General features: G+C 41.0%; 1 protein-coding gene across 8 annotated transcripts in view; it reads left to right on the top strand.

Annotated features, from left to right (window-relative positions):
- Positions 1-9,753: 9,753 nt before the first annotated feature.
- GPHN (gephyrin) overlaps positions 9,754-21,312 on the top strand; it is a gene marked incomplete at both ends in the record, with an annotated part of 312,397 nt that continues 300,838 nt past the window's right edge. For all 8 annotated transcript variants that reach the window (XM_082000102.1, XM_082000108.1, XM_082000105.1 and 5 more), the window contains one exon: positions 9,754-9,817. In XM_082000102.1, the coding sequence (XP_081856228.1) occupies positions 9,754-9,817 (64 nt within the window). The remainder of the gene's footprint in view (positions 9,818-21,312) is intronic.

Here is a 21,312-nt window from a genome sequence, read left to right on the forward strand (position 1 = left end):
GTTGCAAGACAGGCTGAGCTTTCTACTGCTGAGAAATAAGAAAATGGTTTATTTTGATAGTATGTAAATGTCCCAATAAATTATTTTTAGCCATAATGGAAACTGATAATGACACTACAGTTTCTTTAATTTCTGCGAGACAGTGTAGTAAAATATTCAGAAAGGTGCTCTTAGTAGCAATGTATTGCCTACTTATGAGCTATACCTTAAAAAAATTTTGTGTTTGAATAAGAAGAAATCAAGTTAACAAGAGTTAACAGTAGTTAACGGTAGAATACAGGAAAAAAGGTTTGTAATTGCTTGTCTCTAACCGGTTAGCATGTTTTACTGAGGCAGAGTAAACAGTGTAGCCGATATTCTAGAAAAAGGATGTAAATCATACAAAGGTATTTCTACTAGTTAGGAGTTTGGTTAAAGTGTATTTGTTCTGCTAGGTTACAAATTTTAAACGCTGATCTAAAGTTACTTCAAGAACATCTTATTGCCATCAATTCTAAACCAAGTTACTGGAAAACTGATGGAATAAAATTACCAACTGCCTTGTTTTCTCACTCAAGCAATTCTGTAAAATGAGCAGCAGCAACTGGATATACATTAAATCAGTATGCTACTTTCTAGATGAACAGCCACTGTAAAACACAGTATAGTGGTGAGCCAGTACCTGAGCATGGAGCAATATTCAGCCTCACAAATTTAGGTACACTAAAGAGAATGGCAGACCCTGAGAAAATGGCAAAATACAGATGACTACAAGTACACTATAGGGAGGCATTACAAAAATTGTATATATGCAAGATGTCTGTTCCAGATCCTTTGACTATATAAACCTAAAATTATTATATTCAGGGGTTTCCATATATGTTATTTTGAGCTTCTCTAACAGGCATGTAACAGCTACTGGACTGGGATTGAAGATTTCTGGACCCATGTGGTGTTGACTCAGTTTCCTAAATCTTTAAAAGATGGGTAACAGATCTTAATTAGTTTCTAATTACTTCAAAACATACAGGCAAAAAGTGATATATAGGAATTATGCAACATTACTATAAAGATAAATGTCCACATTGCTAACTAACTAACTTCTTGCCACTCCTGTTTCTGGATGAAACTTCTTGGAGAATAAGATATTACTTGCTGGAAAATATAATTTCAAGCAATCCTGGGTTTCAAATTTGATAAGTAATTACAGCCACAGAAAAATAGACAAAAATTTAGAAATATTACAATTAAATATGAGACAAGGTTTGTACAAAGTGGTAAAATATCCATTTTTTAAAATAAAATTGGCTCAAAGGAACAAGAATTTGACCATACAAACTGTTCGTGGAGTCAGAAATACCACTTTTTCCAACATTGGTCTCTCTTGGGATGCCATTCCAAGAGGTGTGGCAAGCCCATAAAACAGACCAAAGAGGAAGGTCCTTTCCCACCTTTCCAAGATTCCACCGACCCCTGCCTCCCACTCACACCAATTGCTGTGCTGTCTCTGGCACTCCTCAGGCCCATCTGTGAGAGTTTCCTGCCAGACCGTATTAAAATCCTACCCAGATTTCTGCCATACGAGTGAAATGCATTGGCTGATGGAGGAGTCTGATGAGTGCAGCGCCAGAAAGGACTATGGATCAGGTGTGGAGAGTGGGTGTGGGGGGCGAGAAGAGTGGAGTAGGATGATGCAGTGATGCACCTGCAACTTTAAATCCATTCTCTTGGGTACAGCAACACTAGGACCTGAAATGTTAACATTTTCAAAAGACATTTTAGTTTTTTCTTTTCAGCATATTTTTTGTTTTCCTCTTTGGAAATTGTCAGTATGGCTTAATAAAAGTCAATCAAATAAGATCTAAATTAAAATGCGAGAGAGAAATAATATTTCATTTGGGGTTGAACTGAATGTTCAGTACAAAATAACTTTTTAGTATTTCTTATTTTGCCCAGAAACTTCTGCATTGGTCCAGTAATCTATTAAAATGTTTTCTGTTTGGCCAGAAAACAAACAATCAATTTTTTCAGATGGGATTGATTCTGTGAGAATGCTTAGCTTCATTTATTTAACTAACTGTCTTCATTAGTGACAGAAAGATTTAATGTGAGTGAATTTATTTATATAGGTTGGACTTAAAACTTCAGTATTGACAGGTGGAGTAAAAAGGGGAGAGAAGGATTTTAGTTAAGTTAGGGAGAGAGAAAAAAAATTAATTTAGGTCATGAATGTGATTCTCTTACTTAGAAGCAAGGATCTGGACACAGACCTGGACACTTCGCTTCCAGCCTCTGTTCCAGTTTTAGATTAAATGTTGATTAAAACTGTGATTAGAACCCAGGTCTCTCTTTTCTCAGGGGAGTTCCTTAATATCATGAATAGTCGGTTATGCTTGGGTATTTGCCCTCTGGCTTCAGAATAATGATTTATTCACTCTAAGTACAAACCCTGTAAACAAGAGGGACTTGAAAGCCTTAAGCCATCCAGAATAGCTGACAGCTTGCTGCCTAGCACGCTCAGAGGTGTAGATTTAAATCCAGACTTCAGGCCAGTATTTAACTGGAGATCTGAAGCACTTTTGAACTTTCAAGTCCCAGCTGAATGCCCTGTGCAGGTTTGTCTTTCTACCCAGGTGAGACCCAAGCGTGCGCCCATATGCTGCTTCAGCAGGAGCCAAGGAGACTGCAACGGGTCCTTAATCAAGAAATCATAATACCGCAGCATCCATCAGCAAGTTGGCTGTAAAGCAGCCAGCAGCTCTGTTACCCCTCTCTAAAACAAGAGTAATAGTGGCTAATCTTTCAGACCTTGTCAGGATAAATACATTAATTGTGATATACTTGGATACTAAGGCAATAGCTGTTACATTTGCATTTTAAATAAGCAGTGCAGAAGGGCAGATGGAAGTTAAGCCTATACAGGACTAAAGAGTGTCATGGAAATGAAAAGACATAAAGAAAGGTCTGTTAATGGAACGCTTGTTTTTCTGCTTGAGCTTTGATTAGCTGTGGAAGTAGTAGACTTTTGATACCAACAATCTGGTTATACTGGGAGTTAAAGAACTATCTGAAATGAAGCTGAGGTAACAAAGAGTTCTGGAAGAAGACTAAATAAGCTAAATAAGCTCCAACAAATTGTAGCCTTGTCTAAACCAAAAATATATAAAGCTCTAATAATACACAGGGGCTGTGTATTAAAATATTCCTGCATTTAATATGACTACATATAATGGATATGAATGTGCTGTGTCATTTGGGTCATCTGGTAATCTTATATGTGTACAGGTGGCAAGCCTCTTTTACTGGTCTACAATGCAAAAACGTATAAGCAGAAACAGTTAATAAGGTACTGATTTTATTCTTGAGGAGCAGAAAACCAAGCAAACTCACAGAAAATGAACAGAGACTAAACCTCCTCACACCATCACTGACTAGGCATCAATGACAGTACACGCCACTAGTTGTATAGGCACAGTCTATAGATCACAAGAAAAAAAAAAATTGAGATTTCTGAGGAAGGTATGGCTACTCGCTTTTTGCCTGAATTTTATTTCTTGATATAGTTGTGTATGTCTGAAGGCTGAAAAGCCCTTTGAAACCCACTAGCATGTAGTTCAGAGCTGAAACACAATATTCTTCAATGAATGTTGGAGAATTCGCCTTCAGTCAAGCTGGCAGGAGATTGCAGCTGCTCTTCTCCATACAGTATCCTCCTCTTCCTTAGAGGATCTAGTATGTTTAATGCTTGTATTAAGTCAAAGCAAACAATACAACAAGGTTTCCCGCAGAAGCAAGTTGTTGTTTGTTCACTTTTGGCCACAATATGTGATGATGATTTGTGGCTAATTCAGAGATACTGGAATTTAATTGTGGGTTCAAAATAGTTACCTTCTTTTTCCTCTATCTGCCTTATTTCATACAGTTTGGAGTTTTCTTGCTTATTAATCAAGACCAAGATTTCTTAAAGTTTTATTTCATCTCATACATGGAAACAAGGTGAAATACAGATAAAGGAAAATAATGTATGGAAAGAACTGATTCAGCTCATCAGAATTCTGAATTTAGTTTACATGAGATCCAAAAACATTTTCCTGCTTTTCATATCCAAGTCCTTAATGAGGCAGTTTTGTCAAAGTGAAATTTCGAAAATAGAATGTTCCAGTAAGATGTCTTTTAAATCTGTCTACTCTTTGGGTATGCTAAACTCATCAACTGCTTTTCTAAAATAGCTACTGTTTTGCAGCAAACGAAGCACAGACAATTGAATGTGTCAACACCACTCATGTGGAGTCACGCTAAGATTCATTTATTTTTGTCAGGCACCCATACTAGTAGTGAATCAACTGAACTGCATTTGTAGTCAGATGTCGCACGTATTGCGTAGCTATCTCAAACACCTTGGTTCTGCTCTCAGGGAGACAAGTTGTGTGCTGGAGGGTTGTCAGTAAGGGCTGCAGTGACCCAGAAGAATTGATACTGGGGAGCGTCAATCTTCTCATTATCCCTGCAAAAGTCCCTAAAGATTACCTTTGGCTGGCACCATTTCCAAATTATTTTGAAAGACTGGAAGACCTTTTTTAGTGTACTGTTCTTCAAGAAAGGCCTACTTTGGCAGATTAGAATAGCTACAGCAAAACACCAGGTTGTCCTGGTTTCAGCCAGAGTAGAGTTAATTTTCTTCACAGAAGCTAGTGTGAGACTATGTTTTGGATTTGGGATGAGAAAATGTTGATAACGTGCTGATGTTTTCGGTTGCTGCCAATCAGTCAAGGACAGTCCAGCTTCTCGTGCTGGCCTGCTAACAAGAAGGCTGGGAGTGCACGGGAAGTTGGGAGGGGGCACAGCCAGGACAGCTGACCCAGGCTGGCCAAAGGGATATTTCATACCATATAACATCATGCTCAGTACATAAAGCTGGGACGAAGAAGAAGGAAGGGGCAGAGGGATGTTCAGAGTGATGGCATCCATCTTCCCGAGAAACCATTACGCGTGATGCAGCCCTGCTTCCCTGGAGATGGCTGAACACCTGCCTGCCCATGGGGAGTGGTGAATGGATTCCTTGTTTTGCTTTGCTTGCGTGCGTGGCTTTTGGTCTACTTATTAAACTGTCTTTATCTCAAACCATGAATTTCCTCACTTTTACTCTTCCAATTCTCTCCCCTCGCTCACTGTGGGGGAGTGAGCGAGCAGCTGTGTGGTGCTTGGTTGCCGGCTGGGGCTAAACCACGACACAGGTGTATCTTCTTTAGGGCGGTACAGAGGAATAAGACTTGTAGTAGGACCAGCTCAATGGATGATGGACAAAAAGATAATTCTTTGTATGGGACCTTTAAGATCTCCACTGCTCTTAAGTGACGAATTCAAGGCCTTGGTACCAAGCTGAGGGTATACTTCAGTTGGAACTTCCCTGCCAGGCACTTCTGGAAAAGTCTGGACAGAAATATATATGTCTGAATAATGCAGCACAAACACATTGGTTCAACATGCCCTGGACAGAGACCTACAGAACATTCATTTCCAATTCTCATAGAGACAGAAAATTTTCTTCAACTGAGCAGCAAAACAGCAACATCTGAAATCTGCGGTAAAGAAGAGAGAGGCTGTATAGACCTGCTTTGTGCACTATGTAATTAGAAGATATGGTTTTCCTATAACATTTTTCCTGGGCAGGATGATGGGGAAGGAAGAACTTCTGCTTTTATGGTCTGACCAGAGTATGAGGGTAAAAAAGGGACTGCGAGGGAACTGGCTTGGAGGCGACTCACATGGTTGTCACTATGCCAGAGCCATCAAAGTCATACCAAACAAGCTCAGTAAACTTCACTCTTCCAGATGTTGTTGTTTCTGAGAATATATGTGAGGTTGTATCCTTGCGCATATGGTGCCATTTCAAAAGTTACATCACAGTAGGTAGCTGAGTAGGAGGAGGCAGTGAGGGAAAGAGGCTGTATGCATGCATGTCTGTCAGGGACACCTTTCCTTTGGAGTTTTCCATATGTCCGTCATTGCTGCAAATGCCTATATTGCAATTAGGAATGAGCTAAATTGTGATGTAGATTGTTACCAAGTCGAAGAGTTAACAGCTTCTCTCATTTTGTAATCTCACAGAAATAGGCTATTTGCTTAGCAGACAAATCTGACCTTGCAAAGATGGGTGCAGTGCAAGGACTAATGCAGTTTTACCCTAAGCAAAACACATTTTCCCTCCCACTAATAGTTAGGGACAGTACTGAAGCTGAGTTCCTACTCCTGACTGGAGGTGTAAACCCAGAGAGCGTTCTCAGGAGGTCTCTGGCAAAGATGGTGTGGCAAGGATGGACTATGTTATGGGCCACTAGGACATTCAGATGGTTTGCTAGCCTTACACAGCTAAAATGTAGTGCATGGTTCGTCTTTTCCCTAGACGCTTGCCAAAGGGAAAGGATTGTTTGGAGAAATCACCTCTTGTAGCTTCTTTTAGAGTGATGAATATTGTGCTATCAGTGGATACACAGAAAATGCTTATACTATTTTTTTTCCAAAATTTATAGGCCAATACAGACTATCGAAATATATCAGAAAGTAATTGTGTATAATAGACTGACTTTAAACTAATGGCAGCTTTGGAAAAGCTTTGTATTTTAATGTCTAAAATCTTACAGTTTCCTGACCCTTTATAGACTCACATCAATAAGCTGGAGGTAGAAGTCTCTTTCCTATTACTGAACCACTGAGCCAGCTAGTCTTTTGACCTTACTTGGATTTGCACCATTGGCATAGAAATAAAATGTTCTGAATTCCATTAATGATTCATTAAGCCAGCGATTTCATGACTTCAGCTGGATCCGTACCAATGGCACACAGTTGAAGAGCTGTGTCCCACTGCTGACCCAGCTAGCCAACCAATTCAAAATAAAGAAGAATAGAGTTAAGAAGTTACATTTAAGGAGCCACTGGAAAAAAAAAAATAAAATCAGATCTGTGTGACAACAGAATTATAGAAATTATATTGAACACCTATTCTAAATATGAAGTGTCTCTGATAACTTTCAATGAGTTTTTAAATCATCCTTGCCCACACTGTAATCAACAGAACAAACTGGTATCATCCCATAATCCTACTGAAGTCTCTTTTTTTAATCAAGATTTCTACAGGTAAGTAGAAGAATGCTCAAGCTGTTCCACCCAAATGAGTAATTACAATATGTCATTCTATACTGCTCATGATCAAATAAGAAAGCCTATAATGTTGGCCAGTGGACTAAGACTACATGGAACAAACATGTCTGGAAAAGCCAGCTTATGAAAGGGACGTGTTTGTTAGTGGACCGATACTGATCATTAACAGCTGGCAGACAAAGTAATGTAAAACATTTCCTGAGAGGATACTAAGCTGAGTTATACTTCAGTGTTGACATGACCAGGACAAAATGTGACTATCAGTTGTATACAGACTTTGATGAGGAAAACAGCCTTCTCTTGAGCTATTATGGATCTACCATTATATTAACAACCTAGTTTACAAGGACTTTCATACCACGATAATAAAATGCCTCCCATTGGTTTCAGCTTCTTCTTGACTCAGTCTTTTAAAAAATTGTAAACTTGTACTATCTCATTACATTAATACAATCCTCTACTACATTTCTGTACAAAAAAATCCCACACAAATCCCACTAGTAGGCACTTATAAGCCAGGAAGTACTAGAGCTAATGTGGCTAGTGAAATCTGAATTCTGCTCCTCCTTCTTACCATCCACAAAAGCAGCAAATCAACAGGCTACACGGGGAGACTGTGAGATGCTCTGAATAAACAATACTGTTTTTAGTGTAGGGTGTGAGAATCCTCTGCAGGAAGCTACAAAATGTCAAGCTACTTGCTTGTACTTTAGGTAATTTTTGATACATTCGAGAAAAAAAAAAAAAAATCTTGTTGCCTCGTCTACAGCAGATCATTCAACACATAGTGACTGAACCCGTGAGGGAACAGCAGTATGAGCACCAGCGATGCAGTGTATCTTCAGTCACCATGCTGTTTTGGGTTCAGGCTTACACCCACCCACATATGTTGTATTATACCATTGCATAACCAGAGATCTCTGGAGCCTGAATTCTCAGTCTCTATGGCTGCACACGCTGCAACTGCTGTGCCGATACAGAAATACTTACGTTGTGTGCTGGTGTACCACCCCATCAAAGTGCTACTAGTGTGACTTTCCCTCAGATATTGGATATTTCTTGGGGCCTTTGTTCTTGCCCTAGTAGTTCATCTAAGAAAATGATGCACTAAAGAGGAAGCTCCTGAAATGGTTCATTAATGTCTATGGAAATTACAAATGCTTTCAGCAATTGCTTGTTAGCACACAGTCCAAAGGAGAATAATGCGGAGCCTGCTATTAGCAAGGTAGTATTGAAACCTCAACGGGAATTTCTGAAAATATAAATATCTGCTAGAATCAGGAGGCTTGAACTTTGACAATGGGTTATCGTTTGCAGTTGATGATGTCGCTATTAAACGTGGTAGACATTTGCCTACATATTCACTTAAAATGAGTTTAAATGTTTGCTTCCAGACGGTTTCCCAGCTGGTATAGTTCAAGTAAGACAAAGTCAAGATACTTGTTATGATACCAAGTTGCTTTATCTAAAGGCTGTGTAACAACAGTTTTAACCTCAGAGGAAAGGAGGGAGCACGAAGGGGAGAGAAGGGAAGAGGAGACCTAGCAAGATTGCAAAAACACCTTGCTGAGCCCTGGGCACTCAAAAGCTGTTGGGAAACCTTTTGTATCTCTGCGTTTCATGCTATAACCAAAAGGAAGTGTGGTTACCATCCTTGCTATCCATCTTTTCCCGTTATCAGCGCTCTGAAGAATCGAACTATTTGCCCGGCGTAATCTGGCGGTGAAAACGACCGTGAAGTCGGGGGACCGAGAGCAACTTGACCGCGAGCGCAGCGGCGGCCGGGGGCTGGCCGCCTCTTTCCACCGCGGGTTTACGCCACGCCGAGGCCGCGCGCCAGCGGAGCGGGCAGCCCTGCCCTCCTCCGGCCCGGGGAGCGCGGCGCTACCGGCTCCCAGCGCCGGCACCCGCCCTGCCGGGGCAGTGCCGCCGCCTGAGGGCCTTGCTCCGGGTGAAAAGTGTAAGAAAAAAAAGTGTCGGTATCCACCGGTGCTGGAGGGTGGCGGCGGAGAGTGGTGCCGTGTTAGGCTGGCGGTGCGGCCGGCGGGGAGTCGCGAAGATGCCGCCGGTCCCCTGGCTGAACCGGCGATCTCCCAGGGACGCCGGCTGAGGGGATCAGCTTGCCGTTGGGCCAGAGAGCCGCCTCGCTCGCCGCGGTGCTGCGGGGCCGGCCCGTTGCCAGCAGCCCCGGTGTCGGGGTTACCGGTTATGAGATGAAACTGCACCTCGCGGGAAGAGCTGCAGCCCGCCAAAGGGGCCGTAAAGGGCAGATACACCGCACTGCACAACCGAAGGCTGCCCCGGCCGCCCCCTGCCGCGCCGGCCCTGGTCGGCGGCAACCGGCGCCAGCCCCGCCGCTCTCGGCGTTAGATTGGTACTGCCTGGGCCGCGCGCAGCGCGCTAGTCTCGCGCTTGGCCGCGCCGCGCCACGCTTTTCCCCCCCCCTCCCCGCCGTTTAGAGCTGCTCGCCCAGGCTGGCGCTCGCACCGCCCCTCCTCGGGTTGGCCCCGCCCCGCTCGCCCCTGCTCCTCCCCCTTTGCGCTCGCGCCGCTCTCGCGCTCCTGCCCCCTCCCCCCCCGCTCGTTCCCTGTCAGTGCGGTGGCTGCGCCGGGAAACATGGCGTCGGAGGGGATGATTTTAACGAACCACGACCATCAAATCCGTGTCGGGGTTCTCACAGGTAACGGGCCGCGGCCAGGGACGGCGCTGGGGAGAGGCGGGAGGCGGCCGCGGGTCGGCGCGCGCCGTCAGGCCGCCCGGCGGGTTGCCCTGGCGGCCGCGTCCTGTGGCGGCGCCGGTGCCGCCGCTGCGCAGGGAGCCGCCGCTCCGCCGCGTCTGCGGGAGCCGAGGCCTGGGCCCGGGGATGGGGACGTGGGGGCGGCGTTCCGGCCACCGGCGCCGCGGCGGGGAGCGTGTGCGCGAGGCCAGGCGGCGTTGGGCGCCGCCGCCGCCGCAGGCGAGCGGGCTGCTGGGCGCCGCAACCCGGGGCACTGGCCCGGGAATAACCCGCCAGGGGTGGACGGAGCGCGGGGGGTGCCGAAAGGGGACGTGGGGGTCGAGACGTGGCTGGGGCTTCCTCCAGACGCGGCGGAGCTGTGAGTGCGAAGGCGTCTGCGAGGGGAGCCTGCGGCCGGCGCAGGCTGCGGGCCGGCGGGAGTCGGGCCCGCCTTCCCCGGGCGGCGGCGGGAGGTGGCCTGAGGTCGCTGCCCGGGGGATGCCTTTGAGCCTGTCCCGCTCCGCACAGCAGACACCTTCAGGATGACTCCTTCCCCCTCCCTGGCCTTTACTTTCGGGGAGGGGGGGGTGCGTGTGCCTTGTGCTTTCCTTTGGGAGAGGGAGGAGGGCACGTATGGTGCTGCCGCTCATAGCGCATGGACGATCGTTACTAAGCCCCTGACACATGACGTGCGATGGTCGCACAGGCTGGTTCCCGGCGCCAGTAGGTGTTCGTCGGCCTTTGGGGGTGCCGCTGCGGTGATTCCGGTGTACCGTGGAGCGCGGCACTCCGGTGGAAGCCCGGTACGCCCAGAAGCGAAGCCCCGAGGGCTTCGGGGGTGTAAGGGCGTGAGTAGCGAGCGGTTCTGGTGAAGGAAGGGGCGAGAGATGTCAGTGACATTTTTGCGCGTCGAGCTCAGTCGCTGTTAGCGAGAGCCTGGGAAGACATGGCTGTTCGTGGGAAGCCGCGTTGTGAGCAGGCTTAGCAGTCGGAAGACGTTCGGAGCGAAGGGGGATGCACTGCGCTCGTCGGAGGGGAAGGAGGCCGGGAGTTAACCCGAAAGTTATTTATTAAACCCAAGCGATATTTCACCCGAACGTTAATCTCACGCCTCCTCCGGAAACGGGTCCGTGCCCTTGGTGCTGGGGGAGCGCGGGGCGGGAGTTCAGCCCGTCCTGAGAAGCGTTTCCGTCAAAGGTTATTTTGCCTCCAGAGAAGCACAGTATAACAGGAGTAGAAATCCTTAGCGTTGCTTTCAAATTTTAGGCAGCCCTAGCCTTAAGAAGGACAGAGCAGGTTTGACCAGGTACAAAAGTCAAACTGGGGGGGTGGGGGTTGTACCTTTAGTTCCTGAAAGCTGGGACATGCGTGCGGTGACATGTTGCTGTAAAAGTTAAAAGTGAGAAGGAGGTGTTTGCTCACGGAATGCTCTTTGCGTATTTCGTACAACTTCATGCTGTGTAACTTGGATTATTATTTTATGCTGATCGGTGAGTGGTAATAATTTTAACCTGTAAATGTTTCCAGAATGCGGTACCAGATATGTATGGTGTTACAATATTTCAAATAATGATTAAGTCCCACGATAGATTCAGATAATCTTTCAGGATACATAGGTTTTTATTTTGTACTATAAATCCTGTTTGAGCACTCTTAAGCTCTTTTAACTTTGTATCATAACTTGCAAATCCATTGAGAAGAGCATGTGGCCTGATTTTAATTTTTTGTTTTTGAAGGAAAACCAAAAGGCATAAGCAAATAGAACGGTTTTAGCCCTTTCCGGCTTAATGCCATTGTCTTGAATTGCAGGCTGAAACATTTTGCAAAGAATTATTTTGTCATTTTGAAAGGGGGCACCTTGGTTTCTAACAATTTTCCTATACACCCTTTTTGCGTATGTTTGTAGACATGAAATAAAATTTTGTGTAAATGTGTTACCTTAATATTATATATTTGACCAAACTTAATTATTTTCCACTCTGGCATTTCCTTTAGCCCCTGAAAAAGAATATTTGTACTTTGGAGGGTTTGGACCCCCTAATTGTGTCTGCTGTTTCAGCTGTGGAAAGACAGCAAAGTTTAAAATTCACTCTTCTGAAATTTTCTCATAGAAATAAACTAATAATTGCTTCTCGGATGATGTATGAAGGAATCAATGTAGGAGTGGAAAGGTTAGGTATGAGCACTGTTTTTTGGTTTAATCATTTAGAATAGCTCAATGATCAGAAGTTAGATAATTAACATAACATGACTACTTTTGCTTTTCTAATTAAGGTCATAGCCACATGTTTGTTTTGTTAGCAGTGTATACTTGTCGGCTTATCAGCACAGGCATATAGATTTATGTTCCTATTAGACCTGGTATACTTAGTTTAGAGAGTACGATTATTGCACCTTAAGGTAGTAGTCAGATGGTATTTAAATTTACTTAGGAGTAACTCCTTTGAATTAATTGGGAATGAAGTTGGATGTTTATTTTTAAATGAGGACATAAAAATTATTTGGGCATGTTGTTAGTCTTGTCTGTTGTTGAGATTGATGCATGTGGCTCCAGAGTATATTAATACCAAATGAATAATGTTTGTCCTGTAGCTAAGTTTCATTGCATTCAATTTTGTTTTGAGTAAGTTATTGTATTTAGTTTTGATTAGTAGACCTTTGTGTTTGTGTGTGTGTAGTGCTAGTTTCCTATCTAGAAACAAATGTGTATTTCTTCACATGTGACAAATTAAGACAAGTACAACGGATTAGAGGAATAGAAAGTTGGCTTATTGTTTAGCCAGAGTAACTTACTGTGTTCAAATGCAAAATTATGCAGGATGCAGCACCTTGTTTTTTAAAAACATTTACTTGTTAATTTCTCTTACATCCAAACTGTCAAGGTCTTTTAGTTAAAAGTCAATTAGAAGAATGGAGTCCATAATTGGGACATTTTCTCAATGTGAAAGAACTGTTTTCCTAAATCTGGAAAAGTACTTTAGTGTATACAGCATCTGTTGACTTGCAGGTGTCATGCATGTTTATTTTTGAGTCTCTGTATAGAAAGTTGTAGAGTTAAGCTTATTTCCTGGAACAGGAGGAAATATTAACAATGACAGATTACAAAACTGTGAAACTTGTAAACTGGAGGGTTATGTCTTATGTGAATAGGAAGTCTCACTAGTTTGTGGATGGAAGATTGAGTTCTAATCTTTGTGCGTTATTATTTCAAGATACTTTGCAACACGTGAAAAGAATGCAACCGTGAAAGTGTTTATATTTAGTCCCAGTGTTTAATAAAGTGTTCAGATTAAAGATGCTGCTCACTTAAGTTCCAAACCTAGGTTTTCCCCTCTTCTATCACCGATACATAGCATAGGCACATGAAAATAATAGAGCTTTGGTGTTAGTTGTCATGCGGTTACCCTTATGGCATTTTAAAAGGACTGTGATGCTAACTGTCAGATTCGGAGATTTTTGTGATGGAGAATGAGATGGCGGAGTTGGGCTAACGATGGCCAAAGCTTTGTCATTTAAGTGTTCCAGGTATCTTCTTTTTTAAAAGAAACACACACAGGGAAATAAGAAATGTGGGGTAGATAAACAGGTAAAAAAGAGGAAGAATGTCTACACCTATGGTAAAGGCTAGATTATATGCATGCTTTGTCTGCAGTGTTGTGCACCAGCGTTTCCATACTAAAATACAAATCTTGATACAGAATTATTCTTGTTGTCCCTTGCAAGCCTTTCATGTTTGGGATATCTCTAACAGAATGGTCATTTATCAGTTACCATTTGTGTCAGGATATTGAACCTGGATTAGTAAGTAAAGACTTTTGTAATGCTGAAGTTGGCTAGAAAAGGGAGGAAAATATGTGTGGTGCCTGCAGTTGAATCAGTATTAGGTCATCCTTCACTGGCGGTGACATTGGTGAAAGTTACGTAACCTGTGACCTTTCCCTTTATGGACTAAGCAGACCCTTGACTAGAACTGTCCAGAGAGATCTAAACGATCTGACCATCTCCTGATGGGGAAAAAAAGAGACTCTGGTTCTTTCTGGATGCTCTTTTAATTTGTCTTTTTCCCCTCTCCATCTCCATTTTCTTCTTATTTACCTCTCCTCTTGTTTTCTGTCCAGTAAGCATCTACACTAGTGTAGCTTGTCAAAACTTGGTGTTTTGTTACATGTTTTTTTCAGAATATTCCTGATAAAAATTTGTCAAATTTGGGGTTGGCCAAAAAAGCTTCATTCAGTGTTTGTCTGCTCTTGAGGTGGGTCTGTGAGAGAGAGTCATCACGAGACACAAACAGCATTTTCTGTCTTTGCTCCTCTTTTTGTATTGTTTGCTTGTTTCAAAAAAAATCTCAGACTAACTTGCTTTTTCAGGCTAGTTTTACTGTATTTAGTGTTGCTTAAAAAGTGGTGATACAGCTTTTCACCTTCATGAAACATTTTCACAATTAAAGGGAGTAAGGGATTTTGGCAAAATGCAACCCTTTGCTAATGATTTCTTCAGGTACTTTGTTCTTCCTTTCTTCCTCTAAGTAAAGATTAAAACATTTTAAATGGTAGTTGTTTGCCATGGGCCCACGCAATAAAGCAGACAAAGGTTTCTGAATGCATAACCTCAGACTTTGTTTAGCCTCTTAACACTGTAGTGTGAAAGATTACACTAAGTGTCTGAGACCGTTTAGTTTCTTGAAATAACACAGCACGTACACACTGTGACTGAATTTATCACTTCGAAGCAGGCATTCTTCTCGGATAGTGAGGGTGTTGTCTACCTGAGAACATCATCCAAACAAAGAGATTACCTGGGTAGATCTGCAGTTCACTGATGTAAAAGTTTTGTAAAAATTATCTTTGAGAAACGCGGGGAATAAAAGACTTAGGGTGTCACTCTTTGTTGGTCAGACTGTTTTAGTAATGTGTGTGCTGTCTGTTTACCAACCAAAAATTCATATGCCTCTCTCCTACTTTATGAGGTACCTTCTCACAACTTTCCTCTAAAACTCTTCATTAATAGCATGCAAGTCGCAAGATCTTTTCTCAGTGATGATATATCAGCTATTCACGTTTTGGACATGCATTGGAAGTTACAGTAAACTTTCGTATAGAGGTGTGTGTGGGAGGGTAAGGTCTGAGATTAAGTTTGCTAGGACTTATTGTCAAATTGCCCTAATTGTCTAAATTGAAGATGATCAGCTTTTTGCTTGGGATCTGCCTTTCTCTCAAAAGCTGCATCTTACTGGGCAGTCATCTTCAAAACATAGATTCAAGTCAGTAGTTTTTCCTAGGAGCCTTAGTTTTCTTCCAAATGCTTAGTTCAGGGAATGGATTCAGGAAGTAGAGAAATGATGTACTTTCATTAAGAGTAAAACATTCTAGACTCTGAGCAACATTGATTTTCATCTATCCCAACTGTAAGGCTGTCATAATGTTGAGTTTATCCATAGAAACTAGATCTCCCTCTTTGCCGTTTGTAGCTATAAGTCTTCACAAAAGCATTTCTTTCTGTTGTTTTTTTTTTAATATGGCTATGATGAAAAGCTTTTATGTCTACTGAATGTGATCCGTACCATTGTCCAGTTTCCTTTTTATAGTTTAACAGTGCTGAATAGGAACCTTTACGTTTTATAGTTAAAGAGGAAGAAAGCCCTGGATTTTTTTTTTTCCCCCCTTGTATTTTAATGTGCAGTGTGGAACAAAAATTAGTCACTGGAATCTCACTGATAAAGCAGACTCTTTACTTACAGTTTATTTTGCTTGCTATGCTGCTGTCTCTTTTGAACTGAAGAAAGCGGAGACACTGCAGTTAAAAGCATGTAAAGCAAGAGATTATTTCCCAACTACACATGGACGTTTTAGTTAATACCTACTTATGTAAGAAATGGCCATTAATTTGGAGGTTTATATGTTCTTATAGAGCAGGGGTGAGAAATCTTGTCTAATCAGTGTTTCTTGATTTGGAGTTTACTTACCCCAAAATAATTGAAAGACTTCCATCTCTGTGTGTGCTCCATGTCTGTAGTTCATATTTAGCAGTACAGAGCTTATTTGTTACATTATGCTTTCATTTACTTTTCTAGGTTTATATTTGTCTCCTCTGCTACTGTGGGAAAACTTTCTGGGCTACTTAACTTAAAAATTAGTGATCGTGGATTTAATGGGAACTTAGTTCAGGGATAACCTTTAGTTAGTTTGCTGACTTCGTTAACTGGACAGTAACAGTGATCATCAATCCGTGCTTTGGAGAGTCTAGAATACAAAACCCTGATACACAGACAAAGAATTTCTCACCTTTAATGTTGATTTAGCTATATCTGTTTGTTTGTTTGCTTGTTAGTTCAAGTAGGAGAGTAGAGCACCTTTGTTGAGAGGTACTTTTATATCCTATTAGAATTTCACCCATAGCTTTTCTAAAAATGTCTATCTTGACGTTTATAACACTTCAAAAACAAAGAGGTTTGCTGTGCAGTGCCTTTGTGAAGTGAAAGTTAAGATTTTCACATTGCTTTTTCAGTTTCAAGCTAAAAAAGTTTACTTGGAGTATGTGGGATTTTTTTTGTTACTTCAATGATTAAAACAGTTTTGTTGATAGGGTTTAAAATTTTTTTGAGGTAAGCAAGTATAGTTTTTGTTGTATGCAATTTGTAAGATTGATATTATGCAACAGGAGGACATGATAGCTAAAAATGAGAACAAATTTTAGCCCTTGTTAGAATATTTACAAGGTCTTGAAGTGCTGATTAAATGAAAGAAATTTACATTCTTTTCCAATGTGTAGATGTAGTGTGCAATTCTTTACCTCTTATATTGAAATGGTCTTATATTAGTAGTCTTGCGTATGACAGAATTCTTCTTGAAAGTTTAGCAGAACGCCTGAAAAAGTTGTTCCTGGAGAATAGGAGGGTAATAAAGAACTATATGGGAAATGAGCAGGTAGCAGCCTTTTTTTTGTGGGATATTTTTAATTAATAGAAAAGTAGCATGGCCTTTTAGGTTGTGTTTTTTTAAATCACAAAACCATTGAGTAAAGTAAGTTGAAGTTTACAAGGAACAGTAACTGCATAAAAAAGTGCTTGGGAAAAATAGGCTTAATTAGGCAGTTATCTTAGAAAATCTCATTTTGCAAGTTAGAGATTTGTATGTGATGTTTTGTTTTCATACTAATTTACTGAGGCCTATTTTATGCCTAACTTACTTGTCAAGTGCAAAAAAAAATTAGCATAAACCCTCAAGAATAATCTTCTGTGTACATTTTGCAAAATCCTGCAAAATGGGCTTTATCCTACTATTACAAGGTGGGTGAATGATATTAGCGGCATTTTGTAAGAAATAAAGTGCATTGTCTGTTCCTCGTACTATGAGATAAATAGCAAAACTTCCACTGGCTGACTGCAGTGATTTAGTGAATAGCTATGTATTACAAAATCTATTTTGAGCCGTAAAGTATACAAAGACCTGAAAGAACTGACTCAATGTTAATTTATCTCTGTATGCAAGTGAGTTACGTAGGACAGTAATCTTTAATAGTTTTATGCTTAATATGACCCTTCATTATATATTCAACATACAAATTGTATTAGTAGACCAACATAATATGTCAAGTATTGTATACGTATTTAGGACTGCAACTATAGAAATACTTGTTTCTCAGGTATACTTTTTCCTTTTCTAATTAAATTATATCACTTATTATGTAGTAGAGTGAAGAAGCAGAATGCATGTGGGCTTTGAACTATAATATATTTTGGGCTTTTGAGTACTTACTGTGTGGCTATGAAATTCTTAGTTTTCTTCATTCTACTGTATATTGTAGGGAATTTAAAATCTATGTGGAATATTTTTCATTTGAAAAATCTTTTTTGTATTTATTTTGTTGGTTTTCCTCTATATCATATGTGACTTCTGAGACCTAAAAGTAGGAAGTAGAAATTCAAGTATATTGTGTGGTTTTGTGCTGGTTTTTTTTTCTCCTGTGTTTTTTTTTTTTTTTTTAAATGTATGCTGTGGAGGATTTAAATTTATACTGAAATCTAGGAAGTGAGCTGTTATTCAGAATCATTTTATGGAAAGCTGTATGGATGAAGAACAATATTAATTCTTCAGGAATTAAAATGAATTGCAGTGAAGTATCCTGCTGGTCTGACTCAGAAGGGTAAGATTCTAGGGTCTCTGCAAATGATGGAATAGGCAGAGATTGCCATTAAAAAAGTAACACCCCCTTTTCTCCTGGCAAGCTGCTTATAATGCCCTGAGATAGGCTATTCAGGGAGGGATTGATAGCAAGGCCTGGGATGAAGTTTGTAAAGCCTTCATCCAGTAACTCTTGAAGAGACACAGAATGTGGCACTAGTTAGGAATTTGTCAAACCAATACACTTCTACTCTGCTATGTATTACCCCTTCCTGAAACAATTTTCATGGGATTATGAAGACAGACCAGACTGTAAAAGAGAAAATGTTGATGTCAAGCAATTATGTATCCTTTTACCTGTGTACTTGCGAATCTTGTTTTGAGCAGTTTGGGTGGCAGTGTATGTTTCTGGAAGAAGAACATTTCCAGGAATTCAAATAGATAGGAGGTAGGTTCCCACTGACATGGTTCTTCCGTATGCTGTAGAATAGCAGCATAACAGTGTAGATGGTGAGAGGCCAAAGGCTCACTCTGTAATCCCTGTCAGAATCTTCATCTCAGAAAAAAAAATCATGAGAAAGTGGCAAGATGCCTAAAAGTAAGTACATATCTAGTGAGAAAAATGCCTGTTGTTTCCAGAAGAAGCAGAAAAAACAAAGATCAAAGGAAATAGGTGCTTCTCATTTCCTCCTTTTTTTAACTTCATTTTCCTTTTTAGTTGTCTGAATACTCAAGGGGAGACATTAAATAAGCCTGCAGCAAATCAAGGGTCCTCAAAATCCTTGGAAAAATAAGCTGAAAAAGCATACTAAGGAAAAATGTTGCAAAAAGGATCTTTAAAAGGTAGTGCAGGGACAAAGTGTTTCTGTAGGTAATACTCAGAAAACTCCAGAGATGCTGGGAAAAAGCCGCAACAGATGCTTGCAGGTAACTCCCTCTGGTTAAAACTTCAGCATTGCTGTTAACGCTCTTATTTAATACTTTAAGACAATTCGGAGACTATTATAGAATAAATGGTATATAAAGTGGAGGTTTTGGGAAATGTTTTTGTAAGCTCCAGGTTTTCTCCTACTGTCATTACAATGTCTTGAAAGAATTCCTTCTCAGTTACTCTAATGGCTTTCCTTTGCCTTGATAGATGTATAGATGATAGTAGATCAACAATGTATAACTCCCTAGCTTCTAAATTTAGCTAAATCTAAATGAAAGTAGTTCTAGTTATTGCAAAATATACTTGATGGTAGGCTTTTTTAGCGATCACTCTGACCAAGCAGTCTGGGATGTGGAATTTCCTTGCCTCCCAACCTCCCATTGCGAGGGATTCCAGACCATTCTGGACAAGCAAACATTTGTTCTGGCATTTATTTAGCAAAATAAAGAAAAGAAGAAACCAGTAAAAGGTATGTTGAATAAACCAGGAGACTTAACAGGGTGTTGAGATTTTTGAGAGAAATCTTACAACTTTTTCAAGTACATGTGACTGCAGAGTATGGCATAATTCTTTGGACAGAAAGCAGGGCACAGAGCCTCAAGAAGTTGGGAATGGTCAAGTTAGTAAGATGTATACGGTTCAAGTTGGGTGTATTTAAACTGCTCCAGAATCTAATGCTATTCTGACACCTGTTTTTTAGCAACACACTCTGTTCCACAGTAGGGAGGTAAGGTGTAAAATGTTAAGGTCTGATCTTGCCAGTTAAATGCCAGCAGGGTAAGAATTAAAACTATTGCTAGTGTCCCTAATGTGCAGCACCTTCTTATCTGAGTGAGGCTCAGGCTTTTTTTTCTAAGTATTGAGGATCAAAAAGGAAACATGAAAAACAAGTTCATGTTAAAAGCAACTCTTGAAGAATTTCCTGTGATCGTTAAGCTACAGGGATGCTTACCTGCCTGTTCCTATTTCTTTATTCCAAAGGGTATAGCTCTAGTTTATGCACAATGGTTTCAGTACATGACTTTTCTCTTTGGCTTGGCAGTTGATCAAAGAGGATTAGTGAAAATACTAGTTGTCATTTCACCATTGTTTTGTCAGAAGAAGGTTCAAGTAGACTTTTTTTGAGTGCTTTGATGAACAGAACGTCTTTCTGGAAAGGGCATCTGAGGCAAATGTCTGTATAGCATTAAACTGGGACATCATGGATTATCCTTAATATTAGAAAAATCTCTTAATTCCTTGATAGCATGTCTTCTATTTGGTTATTGTTATGTGTAAGATGCTGTGAGGGCTCATCAAATCATAAGGGAGATTTTAGATGTGAAATAATAATAATTTTCAGTATTTCTTACCAGAATAGCAGCAGCTTCTGGTACCCTCCACTATAATTTTAGCAAGCCTTCATGTTCAGATTATTCCTAGTATCCTCCTTCTGCACCGAACGAACACCTGCTAAAAATGTTCTACCTGTAATTCAGCCTCTAGAAAGTAAGTTCAGCTGTGCATGTGAAAAATATGCAGACAAAACCCACATTAAAATGAATGGTTGAGATCTCACTAGCATCTAGAAAGTATCTAACAATTAGGGCACATTCAAGAGCTTCCTCTCTATTCAAGATATTGTGAAAAAATCAGCCTGGAATCATTTGAGGCAATAGCAAAATATATATTATAATTCATTCAAAGCATAAATTTAAACTTAAACCTCTAGATGCTGACATTCCAACTAGCCGCCGTTGCAGGAAAAAACAAGCAGATGCAGAAATTCTTTGTATTTAGATAATTAGGTGTTCTCTCAATTCCGCAATGATAAGTAGACAATTTAAAAAAAAAAAAATCTTTGCTTTTATGCAGTACCTACATAAGTCTTTTGACTGTAGTTCAGTAAGTTAACTTACCTTTTGTCGTTTCATTAAATTTAAGTAAAGTCTGTGTTAGCAAGTAGTGCAGCCTAAGAGAAGCACATTTGTAGAGCAAACCACTTAGTACGGGGGGCTCCACATCCACTCTGTTCCTGGTGTTTTGCTTCATGCTAGCTCAAACCCCATGGAGCGCACTCTAAGTAATGGTTGGTGTGCATTAGATGCACTCTTGGCGTATGTCTGGTTTAGTTTTGTCCAAAATGAATTTGGCATTTGTGCTTTGATCCTTCTCTGCAGTGTGAACCAAAGTATGGTGATTTGGGACCATTGGGAGATAGCTTGAAAGCCACACTCTTGAACCAAATAGAAACACTAATCTAGACTGTTTTTTGCCTCTACAGGACTGTGTGTGTCTCCTACAATTCTTGTGTGTGTCAGAGATGTCTTCCAGTGGGTAGCACTGAGGAGACTTTACTGATGGTGGAAAGTGTCCAGAAAGATGCTGGCTTTTGGACTGTTCCTGTGCTTTTTGTGAGAGTGATGTGG

The sequence above is a fragment of the Phaethon aethereus genome (assembly GCF_964289735.1).
Source record: "Phaethon aethereus genome assembly, chromosome: 5".
NCBI lineage: Eukaryota > Metazoa > Chordata > Aves > Phaethontiformes > Phaethontidae > Phaethon > Phaethon aethereus.